Below are 18,067 nucleotides of genomic sequence, written 5' to 3'. Positions count from 1 at the left end.
AAGAATCTGGGGAGTGGGGAACAGTGGGGGAGAAAGGCTACTGATTTCAATTTCTTCTGTCCAAGGTTGAAATTACTCCTTTTTCAATATTCTTGACAGTAGTAATTTAATCCCCAGCTAATGTGTAAATATAAAAATGGGGATATTATAAGCAAACAAAATAAACTATTGACATACCTAAACTTATCAATATTATTTCAGGGGCGCCTAGGTGGCTCGGTTGGTTGAGCACCCAACTCTTGATTTCGGCTCAGGTCATGATCTCAGGGTTGTAGGATCGAGCCCTATATTGGGCTCTGTGCTCCACGTGGAGTCTGCTTCTCTCCCTCTCTCTCTCTCTCTCTCTCTCTCTCTGTCTCTCCCCCTCTGGCCCTTCCCCTGTTCCCACTCTCTAAAATAAATAAATCTTTGAAAAATTATTATTTTAGAAGAAATACCACAGATGTTATTAATTGTGTGTCTACCACAATGCTTGGCATGCAGTACTCAATAAACGTTACAAGAGTTCGAGATGGTTCTGGAACCCTTTCTGCGTCTGACAAACCATCATTGGTCTGGACTTGTTAACACAGATGCACAATATCCCGGAAGAGGTAAAACCAACCTATTTCTAGAAACATTCACAGTCAACAGCCTACCTCAGTCTATCGCACACGAGGTGACAGAGTTGGACAGGTCCTGAGTAGATGATCTCTCCTGCTAGGTTTTCCTTTGATGAAGTACATGAGTAAAGCATCGGAAACAGCTCTTAGCCTATCCTTCTTGAAGACCTCTAGTACCCCCTCCAGCAGCTCCTGGGTCCTTCCTTATGTCAGATTACACTCTTCTTTTATTTCTCTCATTCTCAATGATTGGTTCTCTACAAACTCGGGGAGTCACCACCAACGTCCTGCCTTTTCAGAAAAGCCTCACCACTCATTTGGAGACAGTCTATCACTCCTTCCTCTCATCTCGCTAGAATGTTCTCTCGTTTCCTTTCTCCCTCTTCATCTGGTCATTTCCATCTTTTGGATTTCAGGTGAAAGGCAGCTCTCTAGGGAAGCCGACCCTGAATCTCACCTACCAAGCTGACCCCCTGCTGTATGCCCTCCTCCCTCCCTGGTACTGACTCACCCAGTTTATGCTGCTAGCAGTCTCTGCACCCCGCTGGGGCCAGCACTGTATCCCCAGTGTCAAACACAGAGCCTGCTCCAGAAAAGGTACTCAATAAAAAATTGCTGACTGATCTTACGGATGCTAAGGAAACATAGGTACCTTCCTTTTTAAATGTCAGAGCTTTCCTGTTCTAGCTGTTGAGGGATTCCAGGGTAGGAAAAGGTAGAGGAAAACGGAATTTATTAGAAATGTGTTTATTTGTCCACTTTAAGACCCATATGTAGTAAGCAAACGTATCTCTGTAGAACTAAATACGTGGTTCTTAAAATTTCCTAAACCAAAACCCAATGGGTGAAAATAACAGTATTAAGAATATCAATTATTGATACATGAGTGATAATAGGAACAAAAACATGTGAATTTTCTGCTTTTTTAGTTTCAACCCAGAGATTTCCATTACTCCTTCCATGCTAATACACTCCCCTTCCGCTAATCCGTCCGGATGCCCCCTCGTCCACCTTTCATCTGCTTGTGCCTATTTTTCAGATCTCTGTAAATTCTTAAAAGTCTGAAAGTTTGGTTTTTGTCTTAGGTGGAGGTTACTGAAGACAGCTGGATGATCTGATATGAAACTCTACACCCCAACAGTCCGCTGGAAGAGCCACAGATGATCACTATTCTATCATATACAATAAATACGGTCCAAGAGAATTAAATGAAGGGACAACGAACTTCAGTGGGTAAAGTTCATCACCGACATTACGGTATCTTGAACTCAAGTCTGATATTACTCAGTGTGACAAGCAAAGACCTATATGCAACTTTAAAGGAAGACACTTTGACTTTGTTTCTAATATCTACAAAACAAAATTCACACAGCTCCACAATGGGATGGGGAGTGTACCCACAACTAAAGCTTGTTTCTATAATTAAGGGACTTTCTAATAAAACATTAAACATCAGGTTAAGATACCTGTCTATATCTGAAAAACTTCTAATAATATTCATTTAATACACGTTCACTGAGTACTTCCTACAGGACAGGTCCCATGAGGGACTGGGGGCTGAGTGGGAAGACAAGGCTGGTCCCAGCCCACATCAAGGAGAGAATATGCAGACAAACACACAACACTGTGTGCAGACACTCACGGCCCAGAAGGAGGCAGAGCTTCCTCTGCGAACCTGAGGAGGGGTCAAGGAGGACAAGGTGTTTCTTGAGAAATAAGCAGAATTTTGCTTTGCCAAACAAGGTGGAATGAGTGGTGGAGAGGAGAGTGCATTCCAGACAGAGGGAGCGTTCAAAATTTTGGGATCATGAGAAAAATACAAAAGGTTAAAGACATGTTCTTCCTGCTATCACTTAATATTTAGGTAACATGTGTCTTGCAGAACTCAAAGCTCAACAGTGACAACATCAGGAGCGCTCTATCCATCCCCAGGAAGAGCTTAATCATCTAGCCATAGTGGTTACCAAGGACTCTTCATTCACTCACTCACACACTGGTTTATTCCCTCAAACATTTATTAAGCACCTCCAGTGCCTATAAGCCAGGCCCTATGCTAGGTGCTCAGGATACAAGTCTGAACAAAACAGTTCTCACCTCTATGGAGAAGAGCAATAAGCAAAAGGAAAAGCCAGCAATACAGAATGTTAGATGGGGAAAAATGCTACAAAAAGAATAACGGGGGGGGGGGCGCTGGAGAATATACTGTGTTGGGAGGAGGGTTGCAATGTTTAGAAGGGAGATCAGGGAAGGCCTCACTGAGGAGGTGACAAGTGAGTGCAGACCTAAGGAAGGTGATGGAGGGAGCCCTGAGGATAGGTTAGGGAACAGCAGTCTAGAGCGGGGGAATAGCCAGCGCAAAGGCCCGTTGTCCGAGGGCACCTGGCCTGTCCAAGGCTGTGAGAACAGCGAGAGGGCCTTCGTGGTGGGTGAGGGTGGGCAGTGTGGGGAATGAGTCAGGGACATGACAGGGGTCCACGCCACGCTGGCCTTCTTTGCTTTTCACTCGTAAGTGCACTGGAAGGCCAAAGAAACATTCTGGGCACAGTCATTATTATGGGTTATTGTGTCCCCCTCAAAGTTCATGTCTTTAAATCCTAATCCCAGGACCGCAGAATGGGACTGCATGTGGACCCAGTGGTCTTGAAAGGAGCCACTGAGCAGGATGAGGTCATTGGGGTGGGGGTGGGGTTCTAACCAAATGACTGGAGTCCTCATAAGAGCAGGAGATTAGGACACAGACACACACATAGAGGGAAGACCACGCGAGGACCCAGGGAGAAGACGGCTGTCTGTGAGCCAAGGAGAGAGGCCTCAGGGGAAACCAATCCTGCTGACACTTTGATCTTGGATTTCCGGCCTGCAGAGCTGTGAGAACATAAATTCCTGTTGTTTAAGCCCCCCAGTCTGTGGTACTCTGTTATGGCCGCCCTGACAGACTAATGCAGTCATGATCCTATTTTTGTCACACTTTGTCTATTTGACTGAAGAGGCAGAAGTGGAGGCAGGAGACCAGGCAGCAGGGACAATGGAGGTCAGACCACCAGGTGGGAAGCGGCTCATCCAAGACATACCTCAGTGTAGACCCAAGAGGATTTGCCAGCCCTTCAGAGATGAGGTACGAGAGAAAGAAGTGTGTCAAGGGTGACCCCAAGATTCCTGGCCTGAGCGACTGGAAGGACGAATTTCCCTTTTCCTTAATTAAGAAGGACTTCTTTAAAGTGTATTCCTTTAAGAATCTTCCCCAAATTCCTTCAGGGTCAACAAGGATACAGATCCCATCTTCATTTTACAAACAGGGAAGCCAGAGCACAGGGAATTGATGAACTGAATTAAGATGAGAAAGAAATTAGTGGCTGATTAGGATTTTAAGTCTGAATTCCAAGATTTATGCCAATTAGCTCACCGAGCTTACTGCGGATATTAAAAATTGCATGATACCTGAAATGAGAAAATTGTCACTTTCAAAAAAAGATATGAATCATCAGGGAACGAAACAAATGAAGACCCTGTCATTTCAGGAAACAGACACACACAAAATCTCCAATAAGACAGGATCAAACCTATTTGTAATGTGCCTTTTAGGGTCACTGAGGTGAATTTTTATGTAGTTTGGCGCAACATTCACTACCGTTTCTTGGACATTTTCAACGCACGCCAGGCAATAAGACGACAGATTTGGATGGAAGAAGTCACTTGTTCTTCACAATCCTAATGAGGTTGGTGGTGGTATTATTACCCCTGTTTTACAGATGAGGAATTGAAGGCAAAAAGAAATGGTGTCTGAGGCTGACATCACAGCAGTTAGACTGTGCAAACCCGTGATGCGGGGGGCTCCCCTCCAGCCTGGCTGCCCCGCTGAGGGCAGCCCTGTGACCTTGGATAAATATGGCACTCTTCAAGTTTGCTTCAACTTCATCTCTAATTCCCTCGTCCTGCACCCCTCCCCCAAATCGGGTGAGCCAATGCGGTAAGTGACCAACCACATGTCACATCTTTGCATCACGGAGGAAGTTCAGGTTGGAGTAATGATTAAGAACTTGCTCCTATCTATAGCAGCCTTATCAACAATAGTCAAATCAGGGACAGAGCCCAAATGTCCACTGACTAATGAATGGATAAAGAAGATGTGGTGTATATATAAACAATGGAATATTACTCAGCCATCAAAAAGAATGAAATATTGCCATTTGCAACAATGTGGATGGAGCTAGAGAGTATTATGCTAAGTGAAATAAGTCAATCAGAGCAAGACAAATACCACATGATCTCACTCATACGTGGAATGAAGAGACAAAACAGATGAACAAATGGGAAGGGATGGAGGAAAAAGAAGAGAGGGAAACAAACCATCGGAGACTCTTAATGATGGAGAACACACTGAAGGCTGATGGAGGGAGGTGGGTGGAGGATGGGTTGGAGGGTGAAGGGGATGAAGGAAGGTACTTGTTAGGATGAGCACTGGGTGTTGTATGTAAGCAACAGATCGCTGCATTCTACTCCAGGAACCAACACCGCACTGTATGTTAACTAAGCAAAATTTAAATAAATGTTAAAAATAAAATTAAAAGAACTTGTTCACACAAATCAGAACAGATTTAGAGTATTCTTGGGAGAACACGATCAAGACGGTAAACGGTCTAGAAACCATCTCAATATATAGTTAATTATAACAAACTTGGGATTATTGGTGTGGAAGAGAGAAACCCTTATTCAAGTCACTGGCTGCAACCTTCAAAGATTTGGACATTTTTCACAGGAAAGGAAGACTAGAAATAGAACTGAGGGGGTCTAAGTTAGGAGAAGTAAGACTTTTAACTTAATATAAGAAACTCGATAATAATCAAACCTTCTTGACAATGGGGTGGGCTCTCTGGGGACCTCTGGAGGCTCCTGTTCTTGCAGGGAATGGAAGACAAATGGTCAGGAAGGCTGCGACAGGCAGTGCGCTGGCTGCCTGGATGTGCTCTCTGGCCCCTTTCAATGATAATAGGACTATTTATTCAGATTTATGGCCCAAAGTCTGGCATTAATGCTCCTTAATTCTTCATCTGATTTTCACATGAGTCAGTGTTCCATCAGGAGCTGACCACAGGAATGCACCAAGGTCCGACAGGTGACATTCCATGAGACCTCAGGGGCTCTGCAGCCAGCATGCCTAAGTGCTCGGGAATGTTTCTTCCCACTTGCCGTGCTTTTTGAGGTCACTGGAAATTGCCAGGAGAAGAGGGAAATGATTCTTTCTTTCTGTGTTAAACTTGGCCAGAACAAGGATGAAATCATGTTGACAGGCACCTGGGAGCATCTGTAGGCAGTTAAAAGGAGGGCAGCATCACCAGAGACAGTGGCAGGTCCCGCACTAATGAGAGGTGGCCTGTGATCCCATTGCTCCAGATCCGTCCGGGACTTCTGGAAGACCCAGATGGGGACGCTCAGAAAAATCTCCCCATCTTTATTTGCTTGGGAAGAAGGCCTCTCTCTCTCGAGGGTGATCTTGTCAGAGTGATGTACACGTTAATTCCCTATGTCCTGGCTGGTCTATCAGAACAACCCTGTCCTTGACCTAAGGCGGGAAGGAAGGGAGACAGGAGGTAATGAGGGCCTGAGTGTGGCATGAAGCACAGGGGATCGCCTTGGCCCAGAGGCCAACATCATGCTGTTCCCCATCTTGCCTCCTCTTCCCATAATCTCATCTGCTCTCTTCAATTCATTTCAGTGAAGAAATGACCTGGTTTAATGGGGCGCCTGGGTGACTCAGTCGTTAAGTGTCTGCCTTCAGCTCAGGTCATGATCCCAGGGTCCTGGGATCGAGCCCCGCATCGGGCTCCCTGCTCCGCGGGAAGCCTGCTTGTCCCTCTCACACTCCCCTTGCTTGGGTTCCCTCTCTCACTGTCTCTGTCAAATAAATAAATAAAATCTTTAAAAAAAAAAAAAAGAAAAAAAGAAATGACCTGGTTTAGGTCCAACAGACCTACCCACTGGGCTACACACAACTGAAATATTCTACAAATACACACTGAAATTACTGAACCGAAGAACGGTGTGTCCCTTGTTGGTTAGTACCTCCCACTGAACCTTCTAAAACGGCGTATTTCAGCAGAAACATAGTTAGCAACTAGCATGTTCTCGAGTATCCTTTTCAATTCTCCTGCGAGATACGAAGACTTACTGGATATACAGCGGGGGTGGAGATCAGAAATGATGTGGACTGTTCGCGGTCTTCAGGAAAACAGCCGTACTGTTACAGAAAGAGTTCTGGATTTGCAGTAGGAAGACCCAGGCTTGAGGACGTGTCCCCTTGACTTACTGCCTAGGACGGTGCTTTTCAAAACGACTATGAGGAAGGACATGTTTTGTTGGCTGGTTGGTCGGTATATTCATCTATTTTAATTTTCAATCTATCACTTGTAGCCCAAACACAGACTACTTGGCAGAGAGTCGGGAACTATCATAGAAAGCTCCTGACCATGTCCGTCTCGCCTCTGGCTCTCTGCCTCGTGACCAGCAGGCCCACCAGACTGCACCCGTCCCGTCGGCAGGACCTGGCTAACAGCTGTTACTACTCTGGGTCAGGTACTCAGGGTCCTAAGCTCAGACACATCCTGCCCAGCGGATTGCAGCACTTTCTTCTTGTTACGCTAGGGAATTAGGGCAAGCAACGCGCCTTGGAATCATGTTGGGAAATCTGGCAGAAGTGGGGTGGTATTTGCCCACGCGCGCGCGCGCACACACACACACACACACACGCATGCACACACAATTCAGAACGAGTCCTTCAGGTCCTCTCTGCAGATCTCCCAGCAGTGCTACTGGAGGCGGATTCTGGTGAAAGAGCGGACTGTGTGAGGTGTGGCTAAACACTAATGGGTCAGTAATCAGGCTACAAGCACCTGCTTCCTTCATCAGCAAGAACAAGGGGTGCCTTCCACATCTCCCATCCCCCTGCTTTTCCAGCACCATCCTGCCAGCTCTCATCTTTTCTTATTTACATTCAAATTGTCTTTTTTCTCTTCTTCTTTTTTTTTTAGAGAGAGAGCACGAGATCACAGGTGAGAGCAGGGGGAGGGGCAGAGGGAGAGGGAGAATCTCAATGAGTGCAGAGCCCTACATGGGGCTCGATCTCACGACCCTGAGATCATGACCTGAGCTGAGATCAAGAGTTGGACACTCAACTGACTGAGCCGCCCAGGCGCCCCTGTCTTTTTCTAGCATAAAAACAACACACACAAAATAAAAAAGTAGTACAGAAAGATATGATATATAAAAATAAAAGAATTTCTCTCCCATCTCCCCACCTGAGGGGTAACCACTATTAGTAATTATATGTATATGCTTTCAGAAAATGTTAAGACTTACAGAATGTTAAGACTTACAGAACACATATATATGTTGCTCTTTATATATATTTATGTATTTAGATACACTTATATCAAATATTTAATTTATAGTAAATATTTATATTTAAAATCTATATTATATTTACACATATTAATACATTTATATATTGCTTATATATTTATACATATTATACTATTTATATAGTACATGTGTATATACATGCATGCTTTTTTTTTTTTTTAAGATTTTATTTATTTACTTGACAGAGAGACAGTCAGCGAGAGAGGGAACACAAGCAGGGGGAGTGGGAGAGGAAGAAGCAGGCTCATAGCGGAGGAGCCTGATGTGGGGCTCGATCCCGTAACGCCGGGATCACGCCCTGAGCCGAAGGCAGACGCTTGACGACTGCGCCACCCAGGCACCCCTACTTTTTCTTTCTGATAAATATGATTGTTCTACAGTTTGGCAACTGGCAACACTGTTTTTTTTTCTTCCACAGTTTCCCTGACATTCAGTTTTTGGTCTGATTTTACTTTCAAACTTTTCCCTCAGTGAGGATGAGCACTTACCCTGGTCTCTCCACTCCTGAGTCATGGTCAGATCCCCAAACCACCCCCAGCCAAGGCCAACTCCTCCCCCTGCACCCCCCCTTCCCCACCAATTACCTTTCCAGCCTCTGCATGGTCATGGCCAGCGTTTTGTTCAGCTCCTCGATCATCCTGCAGCCGGAGGGGTGCATGGGGAGGGAGCCGGTGGTGGAGGGGAGGTGCGGGCCGAGACTGCCGTACTGCAGCTGGTGTTGGATCTGGGACGGCAGGACCGTGTGGTGGTGCTGGGCCCCACTCTGCTGGCCACTCTTCTGGGCGGCGTAGGACGCCAGGGAGAGGTCTGGCCCCCCTACAGGCATGCAGATCATGACTTTCTTTGGAGGTAGCGGAGGCGACAGTTTCACTGGCAGACAAGGCAATTTCACGGGGGCGCCAGGATCTGCAGCAAAAGGAGGGCAAGAGGCAGCTGTGAGTTTGGGGGCCCGGGAGGAAACCTAGAACATCACACGTGCGCCCACCCTGGGACTGTGGGCGCTGACGTGGGCCCTGACGTAAAATGCACCAACGGGAGACCCAGCGGGTAAGTGCTACTGAACAAGCACCCGGCAACTCTGCTCCCTCAGGGCCCTCGGGGACCCAGGCATTCGCGACGTCTGTCACACAGCTGTCAGGCTAAGTAAGGCTCACCAGCAGCAGGAAGGGGCAACGAACGCAGTGCATTCTTCCATTTATGGAAACCCACGGAACTTCCAAGACACCTTTTCTAGCATATGCCATGATGTCTACAATTTTGCCACTGTCATGTGAAAATACCCTTTCAGCTGGCACTTTCTAACAGGCACGGGACTAGAAGCCAGTCCTAGGTTCAAGTCCATGAACAGCGTGTCCCTCCACAAGTGACACCAGTGCTGCTGAGCTTAATGCCCTCATCTGTAATCTGGGCATAATGCTCTATGAGGACTCTGTCACACAGCGGGCTCAGGGGCCCCACGTGGAGGCAAGGCGTCCACGGACTGTGTGCTATGTAGCTTATCTCTTCCTGTCCACACCCGACCTCCATGAGGTCTGGGCTCCGCGGCGGCTGGGCTGGTCGGCCCGCTCTCGTGGCATCCACAGTTGGGCTGTTCAAACTGCAGGGAGGCTCCAACAGGTACTCCTGGGCCTCGGTGGGACCTGCACACGGCCAGCACCCCTCGGTTCCAGGACAGTGGCTCGTAGGCTTCCCAGAGATGCTCCAAACTCCGGGGAGCTGCAGGACAGAACAGCCCACGGGCCACCTTTGGGACAACCCTGTAAATTCCTGGAAATGATCGAGCATGGCTGGGGGCAGGGTTGAGTCTTGGGGGCTGCAGGTTGGCCTGGGAGCAGCTCAGCCAGGAAGGGCACGGCGGGGGAGGGAAGGCTGTATGGCACGTGTGTGATGCAGGCAGAACGCTCTCGAATTCACACCACATCAGGAGGACCGCGGGTTTCTGCGTCTTGCTCCTTGAGGCCTTAGACTTTTCTCCGTCTGTCTACTCTGAGTGTGGCCTTCTCCAGTTTAATTTCTCCACAGTTCTACCAAACTGACATCCCGAGGGCACCAATTTGCCATCACACCCTCGTTTAAACCCCACCAATGGCCTAGAAATAAAGCCCACCTTCCTGACGCATCATCCAAGCCTTCCGTACGTAGTCTGCGTGCCGTCTGGCTCCTCTCTATGCCCACACTTCACCCCCTGAACTCTGCTCCGGCTTCCCTATCAAGAACGGCCTCTCCTTTCGTATCTGAAAAGCCTTACATCAAAGTCTCCTACGTCACCTACTGCTTTTCTCCCGTGGATTTTCCTTGTTTGCTGGCCCACAAATTCAGTCTCCAGCATCCCCTAAATCCCACAAGGTGGCCTTTGTCCCACACATTCTCCGCACGGGCTGTCGTGGTCTTCCCTGGTCTTGCCTCAGCAGACCGCTGCTCCTACTTCACAGAGAAACCCAAGGTGCACGGGCGAGGCCTCTCCTTCCCTCTAGAACTTCTGTGCTCCCCAAACTCCCTGATGTTTGCACACCCCTGGGCCCCTGCCATGGTCCCTCCTCAGTTTGGAATATTCCTCTGTTTTGTCTTCCTGGTCAATTCCTCCTCTCCCTTCATAGATCCAACTCAAAAATTACCTCCTCTGAGAAACCTTCCTGGCTCATTACATCACTCCTTCCATGCCACACCCAGCGGACCTACTGAGGGCACGAGGGAGGTCCGTGCCCACAGCAACGGTGCCAACAGTGATGGCGGAAAGAACTCGAGGCGCCCCTTACCCCGTGCCAGATACTAAGGACTTTTCAATTTAATCCTCACAGCGAGCCTGATGCAGAGACATTATCATCTTGCTTTTGCAGACGATGCACTGGACACCGAATGGTGCTTCCTTTTTATACAGCTGTCTCCTCTGCTGGAGAACAAGGACCTCGAATCACGTGTCACTACCCTTAGCGTCTTGTACGGTGCCCACAGCGAGAGGCTCACAACATGTTTAGAGCATGAGCTGACGTTCTGATGCTCTTTGGTGGGATGAATTTGCACCTCCCTCCAGAAATAGATACTCTCCGGGGTGGGGTGGGGGAGGGACAGGAGCATAAAATGGAAAATAATTTGAGGACCATGCAGCTGGGGCGGGGGGTGTGGACACTAAACTGTGGATCCTACAGCCGAGATACAGGGAAGCCTAATCATTCCGGGGGGCTTGACCAGCTTGCCCCCCCCACAGCAAAATGCCAACCGGTCGTAACCACAGAGCTCCCTCACACTCCTCCACGAAGGCTCATCCCGTTTGTCACCATCCCCCACGCACAGGACACAAGGTAACTTAACCACGTTCAGGTGCATGACCAATGGTGCTCGCTCCAAAGTGGCTGAGAGGCAGGAACTCACCCCCTTTGTCCAGTTCCTGCTACTGAAGGGTCCGCTCTCTTGGCTCTTGGAAGCCTTTGCGCCAACCCAGCAAATGCAGTGTGTCTGGAAGTGTCAAGGGTTTCTATCCAAGACTCTTGACCTGTTACTCCTTCCTTTGTATTCCAGCTATCTGTCTAAAGCAGGTAGGCGCTCACTCACCTGGGCAGGAGGAAGCAGAGCCAGGAGGGCTGCATGGAACCGTGTCCTTGGGAAGGAACAGCGATTACGTGGGGTTCTACCCATTTTGCTAAGCTACACCTTCCAGCACACGCGCGACCACCGTGTTTCCCACCATCACTTCTGCAGCAAACCTTACTTGGTTTCTTCACTAGGAAAATAGCCAAGGGGACACCAGAGATTCTATCAGAACAGGCAAGGACGTAATGACCAAATTAGTGGACATGGTTACTTTCGTTGCTTGAGAAAAGAGATTCTGGGTTATGGGACCCCTTTCTCTTTTCCTGCCTGCGTCTGCTTTCTGGTTGTTTCACTACACACGGTCATCAATTAAATAGGGGTAGGAAATGAAGAATTACTTAAATAATTTTTTAGCTCAGTAGATTTGGTAAAAAGGGAGGAAATTGGGAAAAAAGGTTAAAATCAGGGGCATTATTGGCTTTCAGTGAATTAGCTCTATAATCCCCATCTTTCTCCAACATGGTAGACAAGGGAGGGGGGGGCCTAGGCAGCCCAGATCTTTAGTAACTCTCAGTGGCTATTTTTATGTCTTTATGATATCTTAATACCAAGTCATTGCTCCTAACAGACCTGGAGCCAGCTATACACGATTTGCCATTCTGAGTTTCTGTCTGTCGCTTTATCTTGGTCCTTCGCTAACTTCTGTGTTCTCTGTCCCCTTGACCACTGCACCAGTCTGGGACCTCCTCTCTTCTTGTAGGGCAGGTAAGAGGGTCCACCCTCTTAATTCATCTACACCCCGTACCAGACACCTTCCTCCATCACACACCACGCTGGAGGTCCCCTGACAACTTCCTGCCCTGGTCCCTGCTGTGGGCTGTCCAGCCCCGCCCAGCACCAGCTGCCACCTCCTACCCTACATCTCCGTGGCCACTCCTGGCCTCTCTGGGCAGGCCAGCTTCCCCACGGGGTTTCCCAGTAACCATCCTCTTTCAGGGCCTTTGTCACACCAGCCCCCTGAAACACTCTCTCTGCCCAATAATCAAAATTGCATTCACCATTTAAAGCACAACCGAAGACCCATCTCCCCCCTTGCAGCCTTTCCTGCTCCTGGTTAAGGCCAGCTGCATTTGGATGGCTCCTCCCACGCGGCCTTCTGCTGTCCCCAGAGGGTGCCCAGAGTGGAGCACAGCGAAGCCCAGACTTCTGCATTCTCGTGGTTCTCAACCCCAGGGGTGCATTAGCTTCAGACTGATGCAGACCCTCCCAGCCCCTCTCAGGGATTCTAGCGGGATGGCCGGGCTGGGGGGGGGGGTGCCCAGCTTTGTGTCTTTTAGAAGCCATGTTTGAAAACCACTCAACGTCATACTCTTGTCCTTTTCTCTGAACAAAACAAAAAAGAGCACAAATTCCTTTTTCTTTTTTTTTAAGTAGACGCCACACCAGCAGAGCCCAGTGATGCGGGGCTTGAACTCTCGACCTTGAGATGAAGCCCGGTGCTGAAATCAAGAGTCAGATGCTCAGCTGACTGAGCCACCCAGGTGTCCCAAGAGCACTAATTCTTAAGCAGAGTTCTTGGACCACCTGCGACAGTCCCCTGATGCTTGCTAGAAGTTTGTATTCCTGGCCTCCACTCTGACCTACTGACTGAGAGTCTTGGGGCCAGGTGTTTGGATTTTAAATGCTTCCCAGGTGCTCACCATATTCAGAGAGGAAGAGGAAAGAATCAGGGAGAATCACTGATTTGGGGGTGCTACCCTGCTTGGAGCACAATGCTGCCCAAGGCGGAGATATGATACATTGGTTCCATCCAGCCCCTGAGTGGTCAGCAGTACGGTCCCCGGGTTCTATTTCTTTTTTTTTCTTTTTTTTTTAAGTTATACTTAATCTGCGGTGAGCAGATTAAGTCTTCTGACCTTTTTTTTTTAAAGATTTTATTTATTTATTCGATAGAGACAGCCAGCGAGAGAGGGAACACAAGCAGGGGGAGTGGGAGAGGAAGAAGCAGGCTCCCAGCAGAGGAGCCTCATGTGGGGCTCGATCCCACAACGCCGGGATCACGCCCTGAGCCGAAGGCAGACGCTTAACCGCTGTGCCACCCAGGCGCCCCCCCGGTTCTATTTCTATGCCCCCCACATACAAAAAGTAAAACTGATTTGCAGGAAACCAATTTACTGAAAGCTACACTGTCTAAGATCTATTCACCTCATGACTAGCTCTGCCTAAACCTAACATTTGCAATTAAGGGACTTGTCTTAAAACCAATTTGTCTAATGGCGCCTCCAATTTAATTTTATATTTATAAAAATCACTTATGGATGAGCACTTTGTGGATGAAAAGATTTCTTAGATCCCTGTGGGTGAATTTTTTGTTTTATTTGTTTTAGAATACTTTAAGGACATTTCAGACAAGTTTGCTTAAAGAGCCTTTCTTCAAAATTTTGTTGCAAGCAATAAATACTTAATCAGATGTTTCGCTTTTCCTACCAACTTGATTCAGGGCATTAGATTCCTCGTTTCCTTCGTGCTGATTTTCACATGTCCTATGTGCACTGTATGTATGTATTACACACACAAGGAAACATACACCCAATACTCATTTCTGTTTAATGAGGCACGGACACCTTTGTAACAAGGACAACGGACTGAGATGAATGCATTGGGAATGGACTGCCTGACTCCACCGTTTCTTTGCAAGATGCCAAATCCTTACGGTACTGATTTCAACCAACCCCATCGGGGAGGTATGGGAGAGGCGGATTTCTAAGCCTCAGTCTCAGAGATTTTGATTCAGTGGGTTTACAACGGGGTCTGGGACTCTGCTTTGTAGAGAAGCTCCCAGATCACTCTGACCTTGGTGGAGACCACACTGAGAAAGTGCCCCAAGTTAGTAACGGATTAAGTGGCACAAGATCATTACCAGAGTTTGTCATACTAAACACAGAAGATAAGCCGTAAAGTCACACAGTTATTCAGCTCTGTTAGCAATGGCAACTGCTTGATCTCTTTGATGTTCTGTTTTCCAATCTGTGAAATGGGGATGAATTAATATGTCATAGGCCTATTGCACAAATCACGTAAGATAAAGTGCACACACTGCGTGGCACCGTGCCTGACACTCAGTTAATAAATAGTAGCTCTGTTTCTGGTGGCTTCGTTCTCATCATCATGGGAATGACGTCCATGGAAGCCAATCCATCCATCTCCCCAAAGTGAAGGTGCCACCACGAGGCTCTCATGGGCCCCGATTTCCCATAGTCACAGCATCTCACGTACAGTCGATTTAATCCATTACATTTTTCTTGTTGCCAATTTTTATTCGCAGTAGGTGTAAGTGATGCATTAATCTTATGACACTGGGTGTGGCTGTTCCCCTCCTGTTTGCTAACAAGGAGCTGGGACCAGCGCATAGTAGGTGCTCAATAAACATCTGGTTTTCTTTCTCACGACGTCTTCAGAGCCGTAGGAAGAGGTAGAACTTAATGACCACTTTCTCCTACCCTAAGGCTCTGCTAATCGAAGTGTGGTCTGAGGGCTGGCAGCAGCAGAAGCTCCTGGGAGCGTGCCAGAAATGCAGAGGCTCAGGGCCCCAGCCCAGGCCTTCTGAATGAGAACGTGCATCTTGACAGACACCCCAGGGAGCCCTGCACCATCGAATCTGAGAAGCTGTCCTCTCAGGGCCACTCCTCCGTGAAGAGGCTGCTCCCTCACGCAGAAGGACAAGTGCCCAGGGCCTCCTGGGGGACATTCAGCTCTCGTGCTTGCTCTCTGAGTGCTGAGCAGGGCCTGTGGGGGGCTGTTCTATTGTAGGCTGAGGATAGAATGGCTGTGAAATCACCACTGGGTTAGATCTCAGAAGAGCTGGGGTTTAATCCCAGTTCCAAGACCAGGAAGCTCTGTCACTTTGCCTGAGTCATTAGCCTTCCTGAGCCTCAGTTTGCTCGGCTGCAGAAAGGGACTATAACCCACTTCATAGGTCTGTTACGAGAAGTAAATGGATTAATGTATACACGGCTTCTCCATGGGGACCAGCAGCTGAAATCCAGTCATTCCAGAGGAATGGGCAGCGTTCTGTGACTCATTCTTCCAAAGGGCACCTTTTTTATAATTTTACAAAGTCCTTGAACAGGTCAGCAGAGGGCCTGAGTATAAAATCCCCCCAGTCTAGTCCTTGATTCCCTGATATGCAAAAGGAGCTCAATAAATGTAGTCTTTACTGATCCTGAAAAAATAATATATTCTCTGCCTCTGCCACAGGTGAGGGTCCGACAAGAGGATGTGGACGCGCTTTGTAATCTGCCGAGCACGGCATCCCTCTGGCCGGTTACTCCCAGGACGCTTGCGGCCCTGTGAGCGTCCCCTAGCCTGATGCTTCCCGTCTGGGGTGGGACTCAAGAAACCAAGACAGTGATCAGGAGGGCGGTGGTTTAGTATGTGGCGGTTCGAAGTAAGGGGGTGAAAAACCGGCTGAAAGTGAATGCAATAATGGGAGAGAGCTTCCAAAGGACGGTCTCGGCAGCCTTCCTTGCTTGCGACAAAGCACTACAAGAAAAGAAAAAGGCAAGGCCATCCGGATTTCAGGGTGCTGTTCTAATGCACGGCACCCTGCACCAGCATTTAGGGCTAGTGGAAAAGAACACAGAACTGGGAATGACAGAAACTAGATTCTCTGATGTTCCAAGGCTTGGGAAAGATAGCAAACATTTTTCGGGATTCAGACTCTTTACCTCTAAAAATCCAGGGAGAAAAAATGTCTCTTTTGCCTCAACAGCACCTCGCTGAATAAAATAGCTTTGCATCTATGGGACGCATAATATTTATGGATTTTTGGAGGACACACTTTACCTCCTGCATCTATAATGATGACAGCAGCTGGTCCTGCAGGGGGCGGGGGGGGGGCACACACATAGCTCTCTGCTTGCTGACTTAGAAATGCATGAGTCCCTCTGCAGCCAGACTGATCGAGATGCAGTATATTCATAAAACTGTCTATGTTGATGGAGTGGAAAAAGCAGAAACACCCCGTTCCAGAGAACAAGGAAAATAAACTGTGAGTGTCACAGAGCCATAAAACCCAAGAAGGCTGTTATTTCCAAACATGACACAGTTCTGGCTTACGACTTCAGACAAGGGAAGGAAAACTCCAGATTACTTCTCTAGTCCGTTCTTGTGTCCCAGGACCACAGTCTCTCACAGAACCAGTCTGGGCTAAAGGAACACACCTCTAGCCTCTCTTCTCTTTTTTTTCACTAGCACCTGTCGTCGAAGCCCATTTCTAACTGCGGATGCATCCGAGTGCTTGTCAATGAAAATAGCACTTAGTGTCTTAATGAACAAAGGTGTTGCAACAATTTCTCAGCCATTTGCCAACCTGGTGTCAGTGGGTTAGAGTCTCTGGTCGCCTTTTATAGATACAGACACTCTACCCAAGAACACAAAGGGCCTCTATGAAGAGTACTTAGAACGTAAACGAGTCTAGAGTCACCAAAGCCCGGATTCCCCCTGGCTGCAAACAAAGGTGCTCACATGACTTCTGTCAATTCCTTCAGACCATCCCAGGGATTCTGAGTTCATGGGTCTGATGCCTGGAAAGGCCACATGTATGACCAACCCCTCGCGGTAAGAGGGATGATGCGGAGGGAAACGGGTAACAAAGAAGTGACCTGTGTTACATGCCCTAAGCCGGCTTGCTCTCCCCAGCCAGGCCAGCACATGGACACCAACGACCACCTAATGTTTGTGACAAACACATCCTGAGACCTTCCAGAATCCTAAAAGTGAGGGCCACGATAGCACACACGTCACCAGCACCTGACTTTGTTTCTGAGTCACTTTCCACAACGAAACGTTTTGTTTTAAAATTTCCCCCTTCCAAAGACCATCTGGGCAGATGGTAACAAGGAGGGAGGGACATGCCTCACGGGGATGGGGATGCTGGGCAGTGGGTGGGGGTCACAGCTGGGGCACCTGTCCTCTTCATAGGGCATACAACTTGGGTTTTTTGTGTTTTTTTTTGAAGTAAAATTACACATTATTCATTGCCAGAAAACTGCCCTTAAAGAGCCACAACTGTAGGTGTCCCTCTATCATGACAACAAACACCTGCTGAGATCAGCACTTTGTTAGAGATTACAAATCACGCACAAAAGCGCATTACATGGTTTGATTTTGCGGTGATGAGGATGACCGTCGTCGCTCCCACCGAGACCGGGGAGGAGAGCAGCGTTCAACTGATCACTGAGCTGTGGAACCTAGCCTTCTGCAGGACAGGCACAAAGGGCAGGGAGAAAGTTCTTGAGACGGACAACAGCAAGAAGCATGGATGCAACAGTGCCCACCGGGAGGACGGCTGTTTGTGACTCTCCGGGAGGAGGCTGGGAGAGTCAGAGCAAAGTCACAAGTCATGATGGGAAGCATGAATGTGCTCATCTGATCTCAGAACACCGGAACTAAGGACAGATCGAGGCTGTCTTTAAGTAGGTAATGCAGAGGGTATAAAATGAAATACTACATTGGAGCGC

The 18,067-nt window shown here is 48.1% G+C and overlaps 1 protein-coding gene across 3 annotated transcripts in view; it reads right to left on the bottom strand.

The window, feature by feature from the left end:
- PHACTR1 (phosphatase and actin regulator 1) overlaps positions 1-18,067 on the bottom strand; it is a 289,593-nt gene that overhangs the window by 58,587 nt on the left and 212,939 nt on the right. For all 3 annotated transcript variants that reach the window (XM_040645055.1, XM_040645056.1, XM_040645057.1), the window contains one exon: positions 8,603-8,924. In XM_040645055.1, coding sequence (XP_040500989.1) covers positions 8,603-8,924 — 322 coding nt within the window. The remainder of the gene's footprint in view (positions 1-8,602; positions 8,925-18,067) is intronic.

The sequence above is a fragment of the Ursus maritimus genome, unplaced genomic scaffold, assembly GCF_017311325.1.
Source record: "Ursus maritimus isolate PB19 unplaced genomic scaffold, ASM1731132v1 scaffold_30, whole genome shotgun sequence".
NCBI classification, from domain to species: domain Eukaryota; kingdom Metazoa; phylum Chordata; class Mammalia; order Carnivora; family Ursidae; genus Ursus; species Ursus maritimus.
The sequence above is the reverse complement of the archived record's forward strand: the minus strand, read 5'-3'. Positions and strand labels throughout refer to the sequence as shown.